The sequence below is a fragment of the Panthera leo genome, chromosome D4 (assembly GCF_018350215.1).
Source record: "Panthera leo isolate Ple1 chromosome D4, P.leo_Ple1_pat1.1, whole genome shotgun sequence".
Lineage (NCBI taxonomy): Eukaryota > Metazoa > Chordata > Mammalia > Carnivora > Felidae > Panthera > Panthera leo.
The window spans coordinates 85,745,186-85,767,219 of record NC_056691.1 but is presented as its reverse complement, the minus strand read 5'-3'; the positions used below and the strand labels follow the sequence as shown (position 1 = coordinate 85,767,219).

Genomic DNA, 22,034 nt, shown 5'->3' with positions numbered 1-22,034 from the left:
GCATGCATGCACTCTCTTTCTCTCAAAATAATGTTAATAATCATGAAAAACAAAAAGTAAAAATAACGTATCCTCAGGGAAACCCCCAAAGGTATTTCCATCACAAAGAAAAGTGTAGGATACTACAAAAAAGGAATATATAATAAGATACAATTGAAAATGATTGTCAAAGCACCAATCAAAAGAAGGCTGGAGTGGTCATACTGATATCAGACAGAGTAGACCTCAGAACGAGGAATATTACCGGGGATAAAGTAGGTCATTTCATGCTAAAGGACAAAACAATCAGAAGGTAGCAATCCCAGATGTGCGTGCACCCAGTGATTATCTCTAAGGCACATGAAGCAAAACCCAAGAGAACTGCAAGGAGAAAGAAATCCACATTTACAGGTGGAGATTTCCACATTTCTCTCTCAATAAATGATAGAACAAATGGACAGAAAGATGTATTAGACCTGAACCGCTCTATTCAACAACTGGCCTAAATGGACATTTGTGGAATACCCTGCCGAACCACAGAATGTGGCTCTCAACCCGGTGGGCTGCTGTGCAGGCACGAAGAATGAGAATGTATATATGCAGTTACTGTGCATGGATGTGACCTTGTTTCTGGAAGTCCCCAAGGAACTTGGATTTTGCTAAGGCTGAAAGTTCCTGTGTATTACTTAGCACATTTTACTGAAATCAGAGCAGCCATCGCAGAATCTTCCAGAAAACTCCTCACTGCTCAGCCCTGGACCCCACTGCATTTCCATTCTCCTACTCCCCAGTCTCGTTACAAGGCTTAATAGAAGATGTCAAGGTGGGCACATGTGGGGGCTGTACAACCCGGGAGGTGAGTAAAGCAGATCACGGAATGGGAAGTGTGGTGTCCTACCTGTGTGTAGTGATGCTAGAAAGGATAGATGTAGGGGGGAAGAGTTTCAGGATAGTATCAAATTCTTTTTTTTTTTTTTTAATTTTTTTTCCATTTGAGACAGAGAGGAGAGAGAGAGAGAGAGAGAGAGAGAACGCACAAGCAGGGGAGAGGAGGAGAGAGAGAATCCCAAGCAGGGATTTCATGACTCTGGGATCATGACTTGAGCTGAAACCAAGAGTCAGACACTCAACTGACTGAGTCACCAGCTCTACTGTGCTGACAGCAGAGAATCCGATGAGGGGCTCGAACTCACAAACTGCAAGATCATGACCCGAGCCAAAATGGAGAGTTGGAGGCTTAACCGTCTTTGCCACCCAGGTGCCCCAGGATAGAACCAAATTCTTAAAAGAAGTTACCTCTGGAAAGGTGCAGTTATGCATAATTATTGTATCACTTATCCAAAGAAATGAGTTAATATTTGTAAAGTGCTGAGGGCAATGCCTAGCAGATGGTTAACTGCTATAAAAATCATTATACTAAATCTGTGTTTTCCAATTTTCCTACAATAAACATGTATTACTTTTATAATGGATAATAAAAGTAATTTGTAAAAGACTTGTGGGTCCATTAAAGTCACCAGAAGGAGAGATGTGTTGTTGTTGTTGTTAATAAGATTTGATAACTAATGATCCAGGGGACTGAGCCCAAGGATGAAGGAGCCAGAAATGATGTCCAAGTGCCAAGAGTAAGCCCAGCTGACCACAAGAAGAAGTAAATCAGTAGATATTTGTGGCGAGGCCCAGTTCGTGGGAGGCCTGGTGTATGGAAGGGATGGGAAAACGTCCTTCTCAAACTGCATTTCACACAAAGAGGCCACGGCCTGATTTTCTGAGTCAAATCTTTATTTGGCAAACAAAGTTCCTTCCTGATAATGCAGCCACGTGAGAGGGGGTCACCACCCAAAAGCATCTCCTCCAGAAAACGAGGAGCCGACAGTCCCCCTCCTCTGCTGTTGCTTTTGTGGCAAGGTGGAGATGGCCTGTGGACGATGGACCACAGGGCAGCAAAGCCCCTCCAAGGAGTTCCCTCCTCCTGAGTCGCAGAGTGGGGGTGGGAATTGGACCCCGGGGCCGGGAACCTCTTACCCATGGTTCGCTGGGCCATAGAGAGCTGGGTAGGAAGGAGGGACCCCGGAGGACAAGGCTCCAAGGGGCTGTGGTCCTGCATTCCACCTCCCTGGGGACAGGCAGGGGCTCCAGGCTCTGGCTGAGGCCCAGCTTGGAGTCACAGGTGATTCTGTCTCCTCTGAAGCCCAAAGCCGGCCCTGCTAGGAGTGGCAGCCACTCATGAGAAGGGGTTGTCATCGCCCCTCAAAATGGGCTGTGATTTGCTCCAAAGTCTTTCCTTTGGTTTCAGGGACACAGGACAGGGTGAAAAGGACACTGAAGATGCAGAAGGCGGAGGCGAGCCAGAAGGCGCCGTAAGGCCTGAGAACCTCCTGGAAAGAGAGGAAGGGCCTCATGTAGACACAACAGGTCAGGAGCCCTCACGGACCCTGAGCTGAGGCCCTGGCCCCCTCCGCCCACCCCCCCACCCAGGCTCAGGGGTGTGGAGGAGGGTCTGGCCCTGCCATCCAGAAACCTGCAACGAGCACCATACAAGGTGTGGACGCTGGGTGGCTGGGGAAGCTGGCAAAACTGTCATGAAGTGCCTCCCCCAAGGTCAGACCCCCACTGTCAAGTGACAGCTGGGCTCCCACCCCTGGTGTCTGCCTCCAGGGCCCCCAGACCTACTCTCTACACTGTGCTTTGGCCCTGCCCCCTGAGTTCCCTGCCCTCCAGAGGAGGAGTCTCTTCTTGGTGCCACAGGGAGCAGGCTGCACTGGGGCAGTGTGAGCACGGAGGACACTCAGGACCCACTGGCATGGAAGGAAGAGAGAGCACTTCCCGTCACTCAGAGCCTGGTCACCCTCCCAGGACAGACCTGATGACGTCCCAGGTGCCAGGACCAGAGGCCCCTCCCTTGTCAGCTCCTTTCCCTCTGGGACCCGGTGACCCAGCACTCCCCTGCCCCCCCCCCGGCAAACTCTGGGACACTGTACACTCCTGGGTCACTGTTAGGTCCTTTACCGCCGCCCCCCCTCCTTTGTTGCTGGTCCCTCTGCACAGCTCCCAGTGAGTAATTTCCACCGCTAAGACTTTGCTCCGGTCTTCCCGATGTGTTCCCCAGCGCAGCCCGCCTGAGACCCAGGCCCTGCAGAGACTCCAGGCCAACCCCAGGCATCCATGCCTCTCCTGGCCTGCCCACCCCCACCCCCCACCCCTCCAGCCTCCCAGTGGTTTGTTCTCCTCCTGCTGTCTGCTGCCAGCCCAACCTCATCCACCCCGTCCTCCCCAATCCATCCACAGGGCACCCTGTCCACTGCGTTCATTGCTGTCTCTGGCTCCTCCAACAGGCCTGGACATGGTATGTACCAGGAGACCTGGGGGAGGGGGGGCGGACGGGAATGAATGCCTGGACAGGTGGCCTCTCTGCTCCAGAACCATCCTCCCCTATCAGCTGGGGAGCCCCGTGGCAGGGTCCAGGGCTGTGTCAGTCCATCTGTGCAAAAGTAGCAAAGTTTTAAAATGAACTGACGCTCCCACAACCCTGAGGGGAAGGTGCTGTCACCCTCCTCCATCCTCAGCCAAGGAAGCTGGTTTAGAGAAGGTGAGCAGCACACCCCAGGCCACACAGTGGGAAGTGGCCGAGGTGGGGTTAGAGCCCAGGCTTGTCAACTCCAAAGCCAGAGTTCTTCCCGCACAGCCCTAGATCCTGGCCCATGTCCCCACTGTCCAGTGGTGGAACTGTATCCTGCTTTCCTTCTGCCGGAATGGCCTGAAGGCTCCTGAGTGGTCACAGCCTGTGTTCTGCACTTTTCCTGGCCCATCTGTCTTCCCTTCGTCCCTGACCAAGATGGCCGGTGTCCCAGGATGGTGGGGCCTCAGCCACTGGCCCTGAGTCTTCTGCAGTAAGGGTGATTCTAAAAAGCGCTCCCCACTGACTACGTGAGGAGGAGACCCTCAGGGCCTGCACTTACCATGACGCTGCTGAACTCTTTCGTCACCAGGAAGGCCATGAACCAGTTAGTGAGGACGCACACACCTGTGGCCAGGCCCTTGACGTGCAGAGGAAAGATCTCAGACATGAGGAGCCAGGGGATGGGCCCCCAGCCCACGGCGAAGCCTGTGGGAGCAAGACAGGCATCAGAAGCCCATAGGGCCGACCCCTTGGCTGGCCACAGACCCCCTGGGCCAAAGCCTCGCAGTTTCCAGTCAGGGCCCCCCAGCTCTGTGCTTTCCTGCAGCGATGTCTCAGGTCAGTCCCTCTACTTCTTAGTACCAGGCTTTTCTCTGTAGAATGGGGTCATGCCGGGGCCCGCTTGGAGGGCTGTTTGGGGAGTAAGTGAAAGGGGCAGAGAAGGGTTTAGCTCAGCGCCCGGGGCCTTGGTCAGAGCCATAAACGCAGGGGCGGGGGACCCGTGGGATGGGGAGGCCTGGACTGGCTGGGAGCCGCAGGAACCCGGCAGTGATGGAATGGCCCCACAGGCCCCCCGCCCAACCTCCCCACGGGCCCCCTCTCACCGGCGATGAAGAGGCACATGCTGCCCACTGCCAACCAGGCCAACCCCACGCTGGCACTGGTGGGCTCCATGGAGATGGGTGTCGAGAGGTCCACGTGTGAGGAGTTGCTGGGGCCGCCCTGGGTCAGCTTGAAGTAGGCGCCGAAGGCACTGGTGCTGAACACCATGATCACACCTGCAGGCGGAAGGGGGCAGTGCGCAGGGCTCTGGGAGAAGCGGACGGCGGTCTGGGCACGGGGCACTCAGGTTAGAGTCTCGGTGCAGTGTGGCCACAGTGATGCGGCCTGGGTTTCTCTGAGAGGGTGGTGAGCGGGACCCAGGAGCCCAGATCGGCAGCACCCAGCCCGGGCCGGCCCCAGCTTGGACCTCGAACTGGAGCCAACTCCAAGAAGCTCTTGGTGGCAGTGCCTTCCTGGACCGAGGAGCAGGAGTGGTAACTGTGACAGCAGCATGGGTTTCACTCCTGTGCAGATCATCTCTGGATCCTCACAATGGCCCATCGCCCCCATTTCATACAGGGAAAACTGAGGTTCAGAGGGGTGAACTCACTTGCCCCAAAAGCCCTCCAGCTTCTGAGTCACTTCTCCTGCTGGGCCCTCAGTTTCCTCATTGTAAACTGGGGCCCCGATGGCGCCTGCTTGGAGGCTCACTGCAAGGGTCTGTTAGTGCAGGCCTGGTCTGGAGCAAGCACTCAGTAAGGGCTCCCATGGATCTCGGCCTTGTTCTCAGGGGTGCTTGGCTGGCCTTTTCCTGTCTCAGTGTGGTGGCCTTGGCAAAGACCCTCCAGTCTGTGGTGGGGACCCTGGCCTGCGCCACCCCATTTTCAAAGGGCCGAGCCCTTGCCCTCGGGCCTCACCTGACAAGGTCAGGAGCAGCCTCCGCCCAGCTTTGTCCATGATGAGGGCCGCCATGGCGGTGAACAGCACCTGGATGATGCCCACGATGACCGAGGCTAGGCTGCTCTCCTGGGGAGATGGGCCGAGGCGGGTCAGGCAAAGACCCCAGGACTAGGCCCCATCCACACAGCATCTGGATGAGGCAGGCCGGGGCGGAGGCCTCTTTACCTTGAACTTGGCCTCCTCAAAGATGGTCTCTGCATAGAACATGACAGCATTGATCCCTGACAGCTGCTGGAAGGCCATGAGTGAAACGCCGATGATGAAGGGCTTGTAGATGCTAGGAAGCCTCAGCTGGGCCAGGCGGAAGCCCTGCTCAGACAGAGGCCGGTGTCAGTGCTTCTCCCTACCCCCTCCCGAGGGGCCTGCTGGCTTTGAGCCCCTGTCCTAAAGCCTGGTGGAGGGAGTGAGGCTCAGCTTCTTATCACCTGGGCCTCGGGTCCAAGACAGGTCTCCGCATCACTTTAGCCTCTCCCATTTGTAAGGACCTCACCTCCCCATGCCCTTTCCTGATTTGCTGGGGGAACTACAAAGAGATTACATGGGCACATAGCCAGGGGTTCCAGAATCCTACCAGCCTCAGGCCTGGGCCTGTGCCGAGTGCCTCTCCTGGCACCACCAGGCACATGCTAGGACTCCCATCTTACAGATGAAGAAAGGAAGGCTTAAGGATGGGAAGGTCAGACAGCAGGTAAGTGGCAGAGACTCAGTCTTCTCCGCTGCCCTCCAGTATCCCATTTAAAAATCCAGTTCCTCAAGGTTGCGCCTGCGTTTCCTTCTGACCCACTGGGCCTTTCTCTTCCTGGGACAGTAAGATCAAGGCTAAGGCCCAGCCAAGTAGTGGGGCTCCAGCAGGCCTTTGCTTGCTCACACATTGGACAATGCCACCACTTGTGCCTCTCCTCCCCGTGTGTGTCTGCACAGCCTTGGGGACAGGCTGTGCTAGCCTCCCCTGGCTGCAAAGGGGCCATACCTCACTGTTTCCTCCCCACCCTGGCTCTGGATCCCAGCCCCTCACCTGGTGTTCGGCCCCGACAGGGGGCTCCTCCCAGGTCTGCTCAGAGCCCCACAGGAACTGCATAGCGGCCATGGCTTCCTGGCGCTTGTGCTGGGTCAGCAAGAAGCGTGGGGTCTCGGGCATGTAGCACATGAGCAGCAGCATGAAGGAGGCGGGCACACAACCCAGCACAGCCAGCCAGCGCCACTCCAGGACCCAGCCTGGTGGGGGACAGGGGGGTGGTGGTTTCAGATGTCAGTGCAGAGTGGGCCAGCCTGCACCTTATCAGGGAGCGCCTGCCCTCTCACCAACCCCTGGGACTCAGCTTAAAGGGTGGGGGCCTCACGACCTCTGTGTGGCTACTGCCCTTGCTCGCGTTTGTTACTAATACTGTTGTTACCATCTGTTGAGAAACATTGCATAAACAACGCTGGTGGGCGCATTATGCTACATCTGCTCAGTGGATATTTACGTGGCAATCAAAAATGAATGAGGCACTTGTTTTGTCTAAAAGGGAGGGGTGGGAGAATAAATATGCATAGTCGTCATGCATGCACAGACTCTGGAAGGCCACAAGAAGCAGGCAAGTGGGCTCCTCTAGAGAGGAAGGGGGACAGAGTGGGAGAGACTTTTTTCATGAACACCAGTGGATCAATATTCACAGAAATTGATCAATCAAAGTGCAGGTGATGATGAGGTAATTCTGTAGGCATATTGACACCCATGTGTCTGTCCCAAATGTCAATGTCTGTATTTGGCAGGGGCTTTGGCACATTGCGGGTCCCCAAAAGCAGCCAGACTGCTGGTAGGACTCTGAATTAGAGTCTGGATGCTAAGTGGGTAAAAATGAATGACCACACACCAGCATGTCGTCCACTCTGAAGAACCAGAGGGCACAGGCTCTGGGCCCTGCCACTGCCAGTCAGGTTCCTGAAGCCCCCATTCCTCGCTGGGTATAAGGCCATCCCTTGACAGTTCTCATGGGGCCTGCTGCTTTTCATGTGTCGCTTAATTTAGTCCCTCAACAGCCTTGGGCTAGGTAGGGTTATCTCCACTTAAAGACAGGGAAGCGAGGCTCCCTGGGGCAGTGTGACAGAGCCAGAAAGTGTCCCCTAATGTGGAACCATCAGGTATGAAGCCTCGTTCTACCCCAGTTCTAGCAAAAACATGTCTGCCTCCAGAAGCTTCCTCATGTTGACCCCAGCTCTGACCCTCGGGTTCCCTGGGACCCTCCTCCTTCACGCTGCAAATCTAGTACTAATATTTCTGAGAGACAGGCTTGGGCCCTCCAAACTCCTGGGCTGGAGTTTTTGGGGTGTCCCCCCACCCCCTTAAATTCTTAATTTGTTACTGCACAGTGACCCAACCAGTCAGCCCTCCCCACACCCTCGGAATGGGCTTCTGCCCTGGGAAGATGAGGACATCACCTTCTCCCACCCTCCCTGGGAGTTAGGCACAAGACCCACACATCCCAGGCGCTCAGGCAGGTGATCTGGGACCCTGGCACCTTGGGCACTGGCTGTGTGACCTTGGGCAAGCCCCTTGACCTCTATGAACTTCAGTTTCTACAGCTTCAAAATGGCCACCCAGCCATTAGCAGGGATCAAAAGAGATACCATGAAAACCATACCTGCCAGGTAGGCTAGGAGGATGCCGGTGACGACCATCAGCTGCACACAGGAGCCGAGCAGCCCCCGCACTGCAGGGTAGGCGATTTCAGAGATATACACCTGGTGGCAACGGAGAGAAAACTTTACTCGGTGCCCAAGAGTTCTTAAAACAAGAGCCTCGGCTATTCAGAGTTGAGGAGAACCTCAGTTGGGGCTGCTCCAAGCCAGGTGGGCCTCTGGTTGCAGGTCCCAGGTCGCCGAAGCCCTCCCCGTACGTCCCCATGTCTCCAAGTGATCAGCAGCAGGTGTTTTACAGGGGATTAAGGGTATATACGTGGCTGCTGTGTGTGTTTGTGGGGAGGTGGCGCAGAGTTTTTCAAACTTTCATTTAATTGCATGACTAGCCTCAATAAATACAGCTTCTGATGCAGTAGGTCTAGGGTGGGCCCCAAGATTGTGCCTTTCAAACTTGCTTCAGATGACACCCAGGCTGCCGGTCCAAGGACCACACTCTGAGCAGTGCCCTTGGAACCAGAACTCTGCCTCAGTTGCTACCACTGACTGCTACTGCTTTCTCTGGGCTCAGGGGCCAGAAAGGTCTTGCCCACACTTCTAGGTTATTCTATTACCTTATGCCGACGGCTAAGATGGGTGTGTTTTTGTCCAGTAACAAAACCCAAAACATGAAATCCAACTCCACTACTGCCTGCTGCCCAGAAAATGCGGGTAAAGGGAGTGGCAGGTGCAAAGGATGACCAGGGAGGACTCACATCACAGCCACTACTTTTAATGTCACCAGGTTGATGTGTGGGTAGTTGATCAAGCCCATAGCCAGCAGCAGTTCCCCGGTCACCCTACAATCTCAGCTGCCAGGGTCCAAGGCCTTCCAGGGCTATACATGCAGAGTCTCGGTCAGTCCCCACAACCAGTGCAGGAGGCAATGCCCCACTTTACAGGGGAGGAAACTGAGGCACAGAGAGGTGCTCGGCCCCAGTGAGTGGCAGAGCCGGCACTGTCAGCCTGGACAGTGGTGGCTCAGGAGATGGGGAGAGGAGAGATACAGCAGCCGGAGGACTAGCTCCTGAGTAGTGAAGGGGAGCAGCAGAGCCCAGCAGCCTTTGCTGCCAGGACAAACCAGAAGAGAATTTTCCTAAGCTGTATTCAATGGTCTGAATGACAATGGGAGATCTAAGATCTGCAGGCTTCTGTGACCATCCACAGATGGCATCTTATTTGTAGAGCAAGAGAGAGGCCTGGTGAAGTGGCACAGTCCTGGGTTCGAGTAATAAGTAGCTTTGCCACTGACTAGTTGTGGCTGGACAAAGGACTTCAGTTTTTGAAGCTCACTTCATCTGTAAACAAGGATAACGGCGGCTCCTTCCAAGGCCCGTTGCGGGGGTAAGGAAGATAAAGCTGGTAAGGGGAACGGTGCCAGGCACCCAGGAGGCCGCAGCCAGGGAGAAGCACGCTCCCAGGTCCGCTCCTTTTCTGTCCCAGGGCGCGAGGCTGGGGGACACTCACCGGAGCTACGAGCGAGGCAATACCGCAGGCCACGCCGGTTAGGAGGCGGCCCCCGAGCAGCATCCACACGTTCTGGGCCGCGGTGATGACTGCAAAGCCGACCACGAAGGGCAGGGTGCAGAGCAGAAGGCTTAGCTTGCGCCCGGCGCGGTCCACGAGCCAGCCGCCCAGCACGCCCCCCGCCGCGGCTCCCAGGGTCACGATGGCCTGAGGGCGAGGCGACCGCAGGATGAAGAGGGGACGCCAGGGAGCCTCAGCCCAACCTCGCCCTCAATCCCAGCCCCAGCAGCAGCCTCAGCGAAAAGGGGATGGGGGTCCCAGGCTGGCGGTCCGCGGGGGAGGGTGACCCCTGGCAGGAGAGCAGGGACGCACCCGGAGGAGGGTCTCAGTGCCCGCCCAAAGCAAGGTAAGGGCGGGGTCCCCTTGCGCGTGAGACGGGAGGAAGAGGGTCCCAGGCGGGCTGGAGGGTGAGCCCGAGGCCTCACCCCGAACCAGGAGGCGGCGGCGTCGTCGAGGCGCAGGGCCTGGGCCGCGGCGCGCCGCAGGCTCGGGATGGCGGGGGAGCTGTAGCCGAGCGCGAAGCCGAAGGTGAGCGGGCCCAGGGCGGCGGCGAAGGCGGCGAGGAAGACCCGGCGACTGAGAGGGGCGCTGCGGGGACAGGGCGGTTGGTGAGCGGCGCCGGCCTGGGCGCAGCAGAAGGGGCGAGGCCACTCCCTGGGCCTGAGTCGCCCCCCTACGCGCTCACCTGCCGCCGGGCGGCCCCAGGAGCGGCTGGGTCTCCTCCTGGTCCTCCGGCGTCATGTCTGCACCCAACGCCTGCTTGGTCAGCTCTGTTGCCTGAACTGTCACGGGTCCCGCGAGTGCAGCACGCACCCGCCTCTCTCAGCAGAGCCGGCCAATGGGCGGGGAGGGTCTGCTCAGGGGCCGGATGGGAACGGCCAATGGGAACGCAAGGCGGGGTTAGCGACTGCGCTAGGAGCCACCCCCCAAATCAAAGCCGACCAATGGGAGAAAAGAGCCGGTTGGTGTCGCTCACTGGAACCGCCCCCAGGACCTAGCTCGCCAATGTTTAGGTGGGGCGGAGTTTGTATCTGGGCCCGGACTATAACCATCCAATAGGAGTGTGGTGCGAACCCAGAGGCGGGATCAGAAAGCTGACTCAAGCTGAGCTGGCCAATGAAGGTGGAAGGCGGGGATTACATTTTCTCCTGGAGCCGCCTCTTAGTCTAGCTTCAACCAATGAGGCTAGCAGCAGGACGAAGGTGGAGCAGGTAGGTCGCGCACCCGACTTCCCGCCCCGACTCTGGGGAGCAGGCTGCCTGGGCTGCTCTGCAGTTCCTGCTCTGCGTTGACCGCTGCCCTGGGGCCTGGGTTGGAGGCACCCGGCCCAGATCAGCCCACTGAAACCGCAGGGAGGAATGTCTTCAAACGACTGTCTTGGGCCTCTTTCCTTTTGGAAGCTGGGCTGCTGGGGGCAGAGGCATGGCCCTGCGCGCTGCAATCCACCCCTGTGGAGGGTCACTACTCGGGGCCCCCAGATTGCTGACGGCTACCAGCCAACAACCACTAGGACCTCCAGGTGCTAAGGACCTGTGTTGGGCACGGTCCTCGGTTATGCGACTGATCTGGGCTTAAATGGTGAGCCTCAGGCTCCCGGTTAAGTTACATTCACTCCATAGGTCATCTTAACTCTTGAATCTTCATCTTACCACCTGCCATCTTCCAGTCTCTTGCCGATGTTAACAGCTAACCTCTTCGCATACGCACCCAAGTCACTGCTGGAGGTACGATGTCAGGGCTCTGAAGAATCTTGCCATTTGTACCTGGCAAATGCACACTCTGTATGGGGCAGCTGAGGTGCAGTGCTGTGTAATTCTTGCAAGAACCAGGGCTATGAGAGTAAGAGGTTTGGCTTCTAATCCCTCTCTGGGCCTCTGTTAACTCATCTGTAAGTGGGGATGACAATATCCACCTTCTGGGAAGATTTTGAGCAGAGGCAATGCACATAAAAGACCAAGCACACGTGAAGCACTCAAATGCTAGCCAGTATGACTATGAAAGTTGTTTGACCCAGTGCAGCCACCTGATTGTACTATCTTTGAAGACAGGCACCCGCCCCTCTATGCTTCCACAGCATCTTGTGCTCAAGTTATAAATTCTCTCAGCTCTTACCACTGCTTTGCGATCACTTGTTTACTTCCCTCCCTCCCTCAGTGGTATGACCTCCTCCTCCAGTGAGTGGGCCCTGGGTGCTTGCAGAGTGGATGAATACCTGAAGCCCCATGGCAAACGGTGTACTCTGTAACTCAGCCAGTGGGGTGTGCAGAGAGGCTTACGTGGACAGGACACTCCAGTGAGCCCAGCTAGCACAGCCCTCTGAGCCACAGGCCCCTCCAAACCTCCTCCTGCCCTCTGGTCGGTGGTCTCCCTTCCCGTGTGCAGCATTCACTTCGTGGCCTCTGGAAGCAGATATTGCTGCCAGAGCAGCTGCCCTCCCCCCCTTTTATAAGCGAAGCCCCATCGATCTGATTTGTAGGCTCAACCTCTTTCTTGCCCTTTCTATATTCGCTCCTTGGATCCGTGACTCCTGGCAAATCTTGGGGCGGTTCTGATGCTGCCAATCTCTTTGGAAGAATGTTCTAAATCACCCTCGGCTTTTCTGTTCCCGGCCGAGAAGCAAGAAACTTCAGGCAAAAAGATGACAGAAAGAACACATAGACAAGCTCGGAAAGCTTACACATTAGTTTAACACGAAAAACACCAGCCAGATCCAATGGACACAAGGCACTCAGACTGACTCTGTATGGTGGATGGGAGAGTGAGCATAGCCCTGGGGTCAGAGAACTCACCAGTTTCATATCACTGCCCCCTCCTGAGCCTGTTTACTCATTTGACAAGCAATAATAGTGAAACCTGACTCACAAAACTTTTCATGAGGTTGAGACACAGCACGAGTGGACCACGAGGTACAAAAGGGCATAACAAAACAAAGATGAAGAACGGGCCAGCCGCTACCCCGAGAGATGACCTGGCTATATCCAGAAAGCACCGTCTGCGTTATTCTCACCTCTTGCCATCTGCTGAAGGGAACCACACAGCCTTCGCCGAGTCCACCATGTTGAGCCGTTTCTTGCACAAAGACCACTGTGGTGCAACAGACAGACAGGGTGCAAGGCCCACACGAAGATAGGACCCAAACTTCTGTAAAATCTGTCAGATCAAGGTCAGGTCAAACACAGCTCTCTGCTCTTCCAGGGAAGGCCTGCGGAAAAACCCTCAGAGATGCTCTAATGGGAGAAGGACTTCACGTGTCTTTTGGTGGGTGATATAGGCAAGAAGAGAGCTAATACGACGGGATCTGTCAGACTCAAGCGAGGAGGTGAATTACCTTCTTCATACAGATGAAAATGTTTACAGCGTCAGTGAAACTAGGTTTCCCCCTTTGATCTCCCCGCGGTTAGAGGCTGAGCTTTCACGGTTTCATTTGCTCTCGGTCAAGCCTGCATTTTCTTCTCACTTTGAGGAGGGGGGCCACAGAAGGCAGGTAAGGACAAGAGGGAGCACGATCACTTGATTCACGTGCAACGTGAGGAGGGGATCTGAGAGTAATTCTGATGACAAGGAGTGACTGTTGCCTGGCCATATGATTTGAGAGCAACAGCGAAACCAAACAAAATCATCTTAAGACTCTTCACAAGCTCCCACCCCTGGTATTCTTTGTGAGACACAAGGAGGAAGCAGGAACTTCTAAGAACTAACCATTCAGCCTTTCTCAAAAGTCTATAGGTGGGGACGCAGCTGGTGCCAATCACTGTGACAGCAACAGGGGCCAAAGGTGCAGAGAGAAAACTTATTTATAATAGGTTTTAAAAGCAATGGCTCTTCTTTATAAAAGAAACACATTATGTGACATAAATTAAAACCATAATGAAAAAATAATTTTTCCATCTAAGTATATAAAATATGAGAAGGTTGCAGTACATAAGAATGAACATTTTTGATTTATTCAAAGTTTCAATCTAAAACCTCGATGAAGTCTACCACCTTTATTACAAGGGGACTGATGGTTCCCAAACAGAAAGAAACAAAGGTCAAGAAAGATGGCACCGGACATTGGAGAGACCCAAACCGGCCAGGTGTGCAGAAGGTTCGGTCCAGTAGATCATGGGTGGGCTAAAAGCCACATTTTGTCGAGAAACGCTGTCAGAACTGGTTGAAGAGTATAAACCTCCATAAGAAAACTAAAGATGGGAAACTCAATCCCGACCCATCACTTCAGGTCGATAATGTCTTCGTCCGAGGAAGCTGTGAGCTGGAAGGGGCTCCTGCCCCACACGGGGCTGCCTTCTCTGTCCACCACAGGGTCCTGTTCGGAGCCCGTCGAGTAGTAGCGCCCCTCGGGGTTGGCTTCTGGAGCAGACGGACTTTCCAAGGAGCCCGATGTGATCCTGGAAGAGAAAAGTCACATAAAGGATCCCTGGAGAGCACTAGCCAGCCATACTCCATGGGCTGTTGGAGTTTTAAAGGCCAGTGGTGACACATAGGCGGTGTTTGTGAGGTGCTTTTTACCTTTCTAAAGGGCGAATCTGGAGAGTGTCACTCTCTGCCTAAAACCCTCCTGGGGCTCCCCGCGGCCTGAAGATAAGGCTCAAACTTCTACCCACGGGACCACAGACCACAGGATCTGGCCCTGCTGACCCTTCTGCCTCCTCCCAACCCACCCCCATCCCCTCTTGATAGCTGCAAAACCAATTTGACCAAATTCAGTGAGTTTGTTCATTCAACAAGTACTCATTTAGCCTATAAAAGCCCCCGCCGAGACTTTGGCCACTGAGCGGGCCATGTTGTGTCTGCCTCAGGGCCTTTGCCCCTGCCGTTCCCCTCATTCCTTCTAATTCAGTCAACGCTTGGCTCGATGCTACTTCCTCAGAGAAGCCCTCTTGAACCCTACCCACCCACCCCAATTTCACACCAGAAGGTGTGGTCCATGAAAGTTGGACTTGTCACGCAGGTAGGGGCTCAGTTTGTTAGATTAAAGCATCTGTGAGTGCTGCCCCCTCTTGGCCAGGCTAATGCTTCCTGTGTCTATGAGACCTGGCTCAGCCTTTCCTGGTGTTTGAGACCCTCCCTGCCCCAGGTGTGGGGCAGCTGGCACTCCTGATTCCTCTCCATCACCTTGCGAGCCCAGAATGCTGTAATTTCTAGAATGTTCTTGTTGGACTTCCTCCCTCCCTGGGCCTGTGGACCCCCAAGAGTGACCTTCATATCCCTAACACCCAGCTCAGTGTCAGGTGCTCTAAGAATGTGTGTTGAATGGATTAATGGAGTCTGGACATGTGCCCCCTTACTTTCCATACAGGAGCACACAGGATTGCTTGAGGGACACAGAGGCTCTCAGGGGACAAATTAGTGGGACTCAACAAATGTTCATTGACATGGGATGCGGAACTGCCATCCAGAAAGGCTGAACCCGTTTCTATTCCCACCAGAAGCACTGGAGAGGGCCTATTTTCCGTCACTCCCACTGAGCATTTTGGTTTAAAAAAATCTCTGTCTGGTGAGCTGGTGAGCAAAAAAAATAAAAAATAAATAAAAAAAATAAAAATTCTCATAATGTATTTTTATTTGTTGAATTGTGAGGATGTTCATTTGCATGGGTCCCTCCCTGGGCCAGCCGGGGGTCCTCAGAGAGGAGCTGGATGCTGACCATCTGCCTAATGGCATCATCAGTCAGCAGAAAGGGCCACTACCCTGAGCAGGGACAGCTGGGGACGGCCTCCTCCTATACCTGTCGCTGCTAGTTGATCTCGCTGTCCCTGGCTTGGGGCCTCCTTGGCTTTCTTCTAATTGCTTCCGGGCTTTTGATTTGGGCTTTGGCGCTCCTTCTGACTTGGGTCCACCTTCATCAGACAGGCCTGGATTACGGGGGAGAAGCACAGTTCAGAGGGTTATTCCCACAGGGCTGTCATGGAGACAGAAAGTGCCTTTTTGTTGTTGTTGCTGTTGGTGGTTGGATATTGGTCCATTATTGGGATAGAGGCAGGAAGGGCTTTATGATAAAGTATATATTTTAAAGTAATTGGTTTTCTTGTTGGTGGAAGGTTTTTTTTTTTTTTCCTGATCATAAAGAATATATGTACAGAAAGAAAGAGAAAAACAAAGAAAGAAAGGAAAGTGAGGGACTCAGGAGGGTCTAAAAAAGGAGAGAAAATGTACGATCCTACCACTGCAAACTAGAATTCTACAATTCTGAGGCTCAATTTCAGAAAAGCACGGTGGTTTATAAAACAGCGGCTGGCAGATCAAGCTTTTGTAGGGAATAGTGGGTTAAAATAGCAATACGCACACTTTAAAAGCACAGTGGAAGGCACCCACTTCTCAAATTGACCCACAAAGCCTGCCCTGTCAGGTGGCCTGCATCCCCGCCCCTGCTCTCAGGAAACAGGACGGCAAGGCGGCAATGTGCCAAGGTGAACTGTCCTTGCAGTTTTAGGGCGTGCAGGTCCCAGTTAAGTTTCAAACCGGTTCTTACTGGTTTAGCACATCGTTTCCATTTTTCCTCACTTTGTTTTCATAATTGGGAACAAACGTGTTTATGGCAGTCTAGCCTCTGCACAACTCTCACGGTGATTTGTGCTTCTCTGGTCCGGCCTCCCATCTTGGTAACAGTGAAAGAGAAGGGCGCACCCAATACCTCATGTCTGTGCCATCCCCACAGACCTGCCCCCATGGTCTATGGGCTTCAAAAAGCAATAACTGAACTGCACCACAAATAGTAAAAAAAAGAAAAAAACCATGGTAAATTTAGGGGCGCCTGGGTGGCTCAGTCGGTTAAGCATCTGACTTTGGCTCAGGTCATGATCTCACGGTTCTCGAGTTTAAGCCCCGCGGCAGGCTCTGTGCCGACAGCTCGGAGCCTGGAGCCTGCTTTGGATTCTGGGTCTCCCTCTCTCTCTCCCCCTCCCCCACTCATGCTCTGTCTCTCTCTCTCTCTCTCAAAAATAAGCATTGAAAAAAATTAGAAAAAAACATGGTAAATTTAAACTTCCAAATACACAAGTATGTTATCTGAGAAATGCACATTATAAATCCTTCTAGACGCTTTCTAGAAAATCAGACATATACAGATACTTCTATCTTAAAAAATGGTGTCAGACTAGATATACTGTTTCGCAAACTCCCTTTTCTGCCCTTGGCATGGTTTGGGTGGCCTCCCACACCAATAAATGCAGACGGACACATCGTGTCCATGAGATAACTGTACAGTATTCCTTGGTGTGGCTGCACTGTAATGTATTTATGACTCCTTTACTAAAGGGAAAGTTTCTTTTTTAACTCATGCTCTTTGAGGATGATTAGTATCCAAAGATGAAACCAGCTGGTCTATTTACGAACAGTGAAAACACAAAACCGGCACATCGTTACCCAGCAGCTCCCTGCGGGTCCTGCTCGCTATTTCTTTAATCTCCATGCGGGACAGGGACAGGGAGTGAGTGACAGGGATGGCAGCGATGCCGAGGCCGATGGACGTGGGCGGGGTGATGGCCTTGGAGACCAAAGGCGACTTCAGAGGTCGTTCGATGCTTCTGCCCACAAGGTTTCTGAGTGGGATCTTGTACAGATTTTTGGACTGAGTTTCACCTGAAATAGGATTTGGAAAAGAACATGAGAACTTTAAGAAAAGTCTGCACTGTTTACAAAAGGGGTGACTTCTGGTGCCTCAACCCAGTTGGCATGAAGGAAGAAATTAAGCCACATGCTGATCTCCCAGGCCTCGTTAGGGGCAACGGAGTGATGGAGCCTGACGGCCTCGGCTTTTAAGGGCATGGTTTTCCCAGGTACGTGGGCTAAAATGCACCCGCTACGGGCTCCGCTTGCCCAGGAGAGAAGAGCAGACGGGAGGGCAGACGGCTGCAGCACACTCAGCAGCACTGGCTGCCTGTTTGGGGAGCCCCGAGCTTCTCGGGGACAGGAGAGGTAACAACTGATGCGGTGAGCAGTCGGGAAAAGCGCGGCGCTCAGAGCGAAGCGGTAACCACGGCAAGGGCCTCTGGGATTCGTGAGCAAAGCCAGATGGAGCGAGAGCTGGGTGTGCTCAGCAGGCTTCAGGGCTCTATCCTTTAGGCCATAAAAACCTACCGTATCGTTAACATCCCCCAAGGAAAAACACCTTTGCTGTGGCAAGTTGGGACCTCCAGCCCTCAACACCCTCCTCCCCACTGAAACAGTTATTTTCATGGGACTTTTTGGCTTGTTATTACCAGCTTTCTTAAGAATGCAACCAAAGCATTCAGAATGCGAGGTGTTGTATTTTTTACAGTGTTCAACAGCGACTCTGTTAGGCAGGAATCGGATGTCGCTATTCGAGAATGAGCTGGAGAAATCAGATTGGATCAAAAATATCTATTAATAAGACAGTAAACATTGGACTTCACCTTCCCCCAGGGAAGAAGGAAACACTGGAGTCTCTCGGCCCGGGGGTGTCTGAGGAGAATTGTGGGCACTGGCCCCCTTGGAGCTGCCTCCGGACGAGACCTCATTCACGGCAGCGGCTGCTGTGAAGTATATATCCGACTAGAATAAAAGAGAAAGCATTATGGAGCTGCCTGGCTCCCCGTACCCATGACCCTCCTGTCGTCACGGCAGAGCCCGCAACGGTTCCTCGGCTCCGCTGCGACGTCCTCGGGGCCTGCGGTGCAGTGACATGCCTGGGCAGGGGACTTCCAGAGCCAAAGTCCTGCACCGTCGCCCCAGACCTTTCCTGAGCATTCAGCTTCCCGGCATTTCCCCTTATCCGTTTGTTGAATGACAACAGAGATGAGGCTGTTTCCCACGTTTCTTCTGCAGACACACACCTAGTGCACGCTGGCCCAACGGGAACCTCGGGCACCCCCAGAGTTAGGCCTGGAAAGGATTTTGGATTCAGTCGGGTCAACGTACAGATGGGGAAACGGGCCGTTCATTCACGGGTCCGGCCGACACTCGCGCACACCCACGACGTGCGGGCTTTGGTGGTAACAGCGGTGGTGTGCTGAGGCCAGCCTCCAACTGACCCGTGAGCGCCTGTACGGGGAGTTTGCAAGCTAAACACGGCCATTATTCAGCATAAATACATTACATGAAAAACAAAGGTACCGGGGCGCCCGGGTGGCTCAGTCGGTTAAGCATCTGACTCTCGGTTTTGGCTCAGGTCACGATCTCACGGTTCACGCGATCGGGTCCGGTATCGGGCTCTGTGCTGACATCGCAGAGCCTGCTTGGGATTCTTTCTCTCTCCCCTCCCCCAAGCACACACATGCACTCTCTCAAAATAAATAAACTCTAAAAAAATAATAATAAAAATAAAAACGAAGGTACTAAATGTCAAAATTCGACCTTTCCTAACTTGATGGCTACATTCACCATTATCTATGCTCTTGAGGCTACTGACATCAATAGCATCTGCGTGGTGAAAATACTGCAAATAGCACGTGGCTTCCCGACCCTGAGTTCAGCGGGTTCACGCTGGAAGCTGCACATCCTAACGGTGGGACTATTTACACCATGGAAATTGGCAAACATTACAAATCAGAGATCGATGTGTTGCGTTGTTGACCGTCTAGGCTCGGTGTGATGGACAGAATTTCTGATGGTGAGGATAAAGTAGATGTGTGTCGAGTCCACTGCTGATATTGGAAGAAGTTTTGGTTTAGTGACTGATTTGTACCAGAGTGAGAAACAGAGTGACGGCAGATCACAAATCAGATTTAATGGCAACAAGCTTATTGGAAGAAGAATTGACGTACTGACATAGAACTCCCAGGTGTAAAATCAGGGTTGACCCGCAGCCATAGGTTGGCTGTGGGTTACAAGAATTAGCAAAAATTAGCGAACGGACTTGTGAGTGCCAACTGGCTAAACAGATTTTAAGATAAAAAGCATTGTCCATGATATTATTTGTAAATCATAAGCTATTTTAATTTTTCCATTGGTAAAATTTATAGCCAACTGACGTACATATATATGTATGTGTACACACACACACACACACACACACACACACACACATCCTGGAGGGCTGGCAATGAAACCTTTAGCAGCACAACACTGGCGCTGTGTTAGTAAGATAGCCAGTCCCTGACTTGTGGAACTGTCAGCCTTGTAGGGGAGACAGACAGACAAGGAGTGGCCCACCCACATAAGGGGATGCGTGATGCACGTCGGGATGGAGAACGCGCCACGGGCCTGGGCAGGAGGACCGTGCGGGCCTGGCAGGGGGACCATCCGGGCCTGGCAAGGCCAGGGCAGACTGTGTGGGGCTGACAAGGGAGGGGCTGGGATGAGACCGCCCGGGTTGTGTGCCAGCGACAGAAGGCACCTTACAAAGTCATCTTTGTTCTGGTGTCCCTTGGTTTTGCTCAAACTCTCTTGCTAGATGTGGGTTAGTCGATTAGCCACATTTCATGGGACACAAAATCAAGCTAAGGATGGAAAGCAGCAGAGGAAGAAAGTGACCCTCTGAGCTCGTTCTTTTCTAGATTTGGGCTGTTCCTCAGTGCAGCGGGGACCCCTGATCCAACCCCGTCTGACTACATACTCCTCTCTTCAGCCGACAGCTTCCCAACTGCTACCAGCACCGGGTGACACTCTAACAAAACCAAGAAGGGGCGCTCCGAGGCCCGAGGGGGCCACACGGGAAAACCCGACGGCGGTCTGTCTCCTGCGTTTTCGCTGCCGCCGGCGCTCGGGCACACGGGGGCCTGACCCGATGAGACGGCGTCCGTGCCCTCCTGGAGCTCGGCTGCTCGGGCTCCCAAAGACCCTCAGACAAGTGACTCACCCTGGAGGCCACGAGCTGCAGCTGCGGCACGACGGCCGTGTGGACGAGGTTCCCGTTCACCACCAGGCGGATCTCCATGGAGTCGGTGGTGAAGGCCAGGAGGTACGGGAAGGCGCAGACTGCAAGGCAATGGGGCGCGTCAGCCCCCAGCCCGCCGGCTTGGGGCCCTCGCCGCCCCGGACGCTCCCGTCTCCCCCATTCCTCTGGCTGCTTCTCTCCCTCCTCCCCGGGCATGTCCCCCCCCCCCCCCCCCGCTTCTATGAGCGCCTCATTCCTGAGGCAGCCTCCCCTTAGCTGGCAGGCTTCCACTTGAAGCAGCCGTGCGTGGTCTCCATTTCTCCTTGTCCCCGTCTCTACTGCGGTCTCACAGGCCAGTCTCCTGGAGGCTCACCGGCCCAAGTCCCGACAGACATTCCCCCTCCTTTTCCAGACTACAGCGCGGCCCTCTCCTCCGGTCCGTCCTGTTCTGCCCGGAACCCTGGCCTTCAGTGGCTCTTCCTGCTCTGTCACTTGTTTCCTCCTCCGTGCTCCTCCAGTCACGCATGCCCGAGCAGGGGCCATGTCCTCACTGTCCCTCACAGGGTACTTCGGAGTCAATGGGGTTGTTGAGTTATTTGTTAAAGGTCAGCCCCTCTTTCTGAAGTGGTTTTTTACGCCACACTGACTTCCAGGCCCCCAAACTGCCCTGGTTGCCCTGGGCCCTCACCTTTGACTTCCCCACTGGCCACTTCACTCTCCCACACTCCCTCACGCTGGCCTGCTCTCTCTTTGCTCTCTCCGTGGTCAACTCCCTCCTCTCGTGGCTTTACCAAGGGGACGTTCTCTCACACCCTGCCTCTCGCCTTGCTCTCTCAAGTGACCTCCAATGTTGGGGCTCAAAAAACCTGAAAGCGCTTTCAATCCTTCCTTCTCTCTCTCTTTAGCCAGATCTCATCCATCACCGAAGCCTCACTAGATCCTCCGGTATCTGGATGGGGTCCTCTGTTCTCAAGACTCTAGGATGTTTGCCTACCGTCACATCCTTGGCCTTGGAGGAAAACAGCACTGACTCGAACATTCTTGGCTCTGATCCGACTCTCACCAGGCAGGTGCCCAGCTGCGGATCCTGCACCCCAGAAGGGAAGCACCACCTCTCACGCCCCGATGTTTCAGGGGCAGGCAAAGTACCCGAGTTTCTGGGACTCTTGGTTTTCGAGCTCTAAAATACGTAAGCACGGCGCGAATGCCTTGGGCTTCTCCAGGTCAGTCAGTGTTTTAAGGCTGGAGATCTCGTGCTCAAATTGTAGGAAAAGGAAAGCGAAGCCCAGAAATGAAATGATACTGAAAGATACCCAAGTCCTGAAAATCGGGATTTCGTTGATCTCAAATGCTCCCATGCTCCCAGCTGGGAGGCACAGTGGATGGCAACAGTCCCAAAGGGGGAACAGAAAGGAAAACAATTGAAAAAGGAAAAGAACACTCTGGGCACTCCTCATACTCACATAACTCATGGCAGTCCAGCAGCAAGCCAGTAAGTTGGCTGACACGGGACCGAACAGATCAGATGGGTCTACGGGGGGCGGGGGGGGGGGGGTAGGGCAAAACAATCGAGGGTTTTCTTACCAATTGCATAAGGAGCCTGGTTCCAACAGAACTGGAAATCTGACGCACAGGGTTGAACCAAAAAAGAGCCCCCATTAAATGGGCAAACCTTTTTATAGATGCAACTGT

The 22,034-nt window shown here is 54.0% G+C and overlaps 2 protein-coding genes and 1 long non-coding RNA gene across 10 annotated transcripts in view; 1 reads left to right on the top strand and 2 right to left on the bottom strand.

The window, feature by feature from the left end:
• Nucleotides 1-1,727: 1,727 nt before the first annotated feature.
• SLC2A8 (solute carrier family 2 member 8) lies at nt 1,728-10,348 on the bottom strand. Of its 5 annotated transcripts, none has more exons than XM_042913720.1 (10): nt 10,251-10,348; nt 9,991-10,153; nt 9,506-9,712; nt 8,005-8,104; nt 6,396-6,595; nt 5,546-5,689; nt 5,338-5,446; nt 4,483-4,656; nt 3,939-4,084; nt 1,729-2,357 (listed from the first exon to the last, which is right to left on the bottom strand). In XM_042913720.1, exons 1-10 carry the CDS (start codon nt 10,304-10,306, stop codon nt 2,220-2,222), a joined length of 1,437 nt encoding a protein of 478 aa, XP_042769654.1. In that variant the 5' UTR covers nt 10,307-10,348; the 3' UTR covers nt 1,729-2,219. The 5 variants fall into 5 exon arrangements, with proteins under 5 accessions (XP_042769658.1, XP_042769654.1, XP_042769657.1 ...); XM_042913722.1 differs by having other exon boundaries at nt 2,270-2,357; nt 3,939-4,016; XM_042913724.1 differs by lacking the exon at nt 3,939-4,084 and having other exon boundaries at nt 1,728-2,357.
• A 116-nt stretch (nt 10,349-10,464) lies between these two features.
• On the top strand, nt 10,465-21,887 carry LOC122205584. The gene is made up of 3 exons (XR_006196149.1): nt 10,465-10,776; nt 20,094-20,426; nt 21,248-21,887. It is a non-coding gene; the product is annotated as an uncharacterized LOC122205584 (long non-coding RNA).
• Nucleotides 13,488-22,034, bottom strand: part of GARNL3 (GTPase activating Rap/RanGAP domain like 3) — a 149,728-nt gene continuing 141,181 nt past the window's right edge. For all 4 annotated transcript variants that reach the window (XM_042914066.1, XM_042914068.1, XM_042914067.1 and 1 more), the window contains 6 exons: nt 21,927-22,034; nt 20,325-20,443; nt 17,941-18,079; nt 16,931-17,146; nt 15,294-15,420; nt 13,488-13,953 (listed from right to left, as the gene is read on the bottom strand). In XM_042914066.1, the coding sequence (XP_042770000.1) occupies nt 13,776-13,953; nt 15,294-15,420; nt 16,931-17,146; nt 17,941-18,079; nt 20,325-20,443; nt 21,927-22,034 (887 nt within the window). In that variant the 3' untranslated portion in view covers nt 13,488-13,775. The remainder of the gene's footprint in view (nt 13,954-15,293; nt 15,421-16,930; nt 17,147-17,940; nt 18,080-20,324; nt 20,444-21,926) is intronic.

Excerpts from the sequence above, each read along its gene's own strand:
- SLC2A8 (XM_042913720.1), bottom strand. The coding sequence starts at position 10,306 with ATGACGCCGGAGGACCAGGAGGAGACCCAGCCGCTCCTGGGGCCGCCC. Across the intron at positions 9,713-9,990 it reads CCGCCGCCTCCTGGTTCGGG|GCCATCGTGACCCTGGGAGC; the intron begins GTGAGGCCTCGG and ends CCTCGCCCTCAG. Across the intron at positions 4,657-5,337 it reads GCTGCTCCTGACCTTGTCAG|GTGTGATCATGGTGTTCAGC; the intron begins GTGAGGCCCGAG and ends TTCCGCCTGCAG.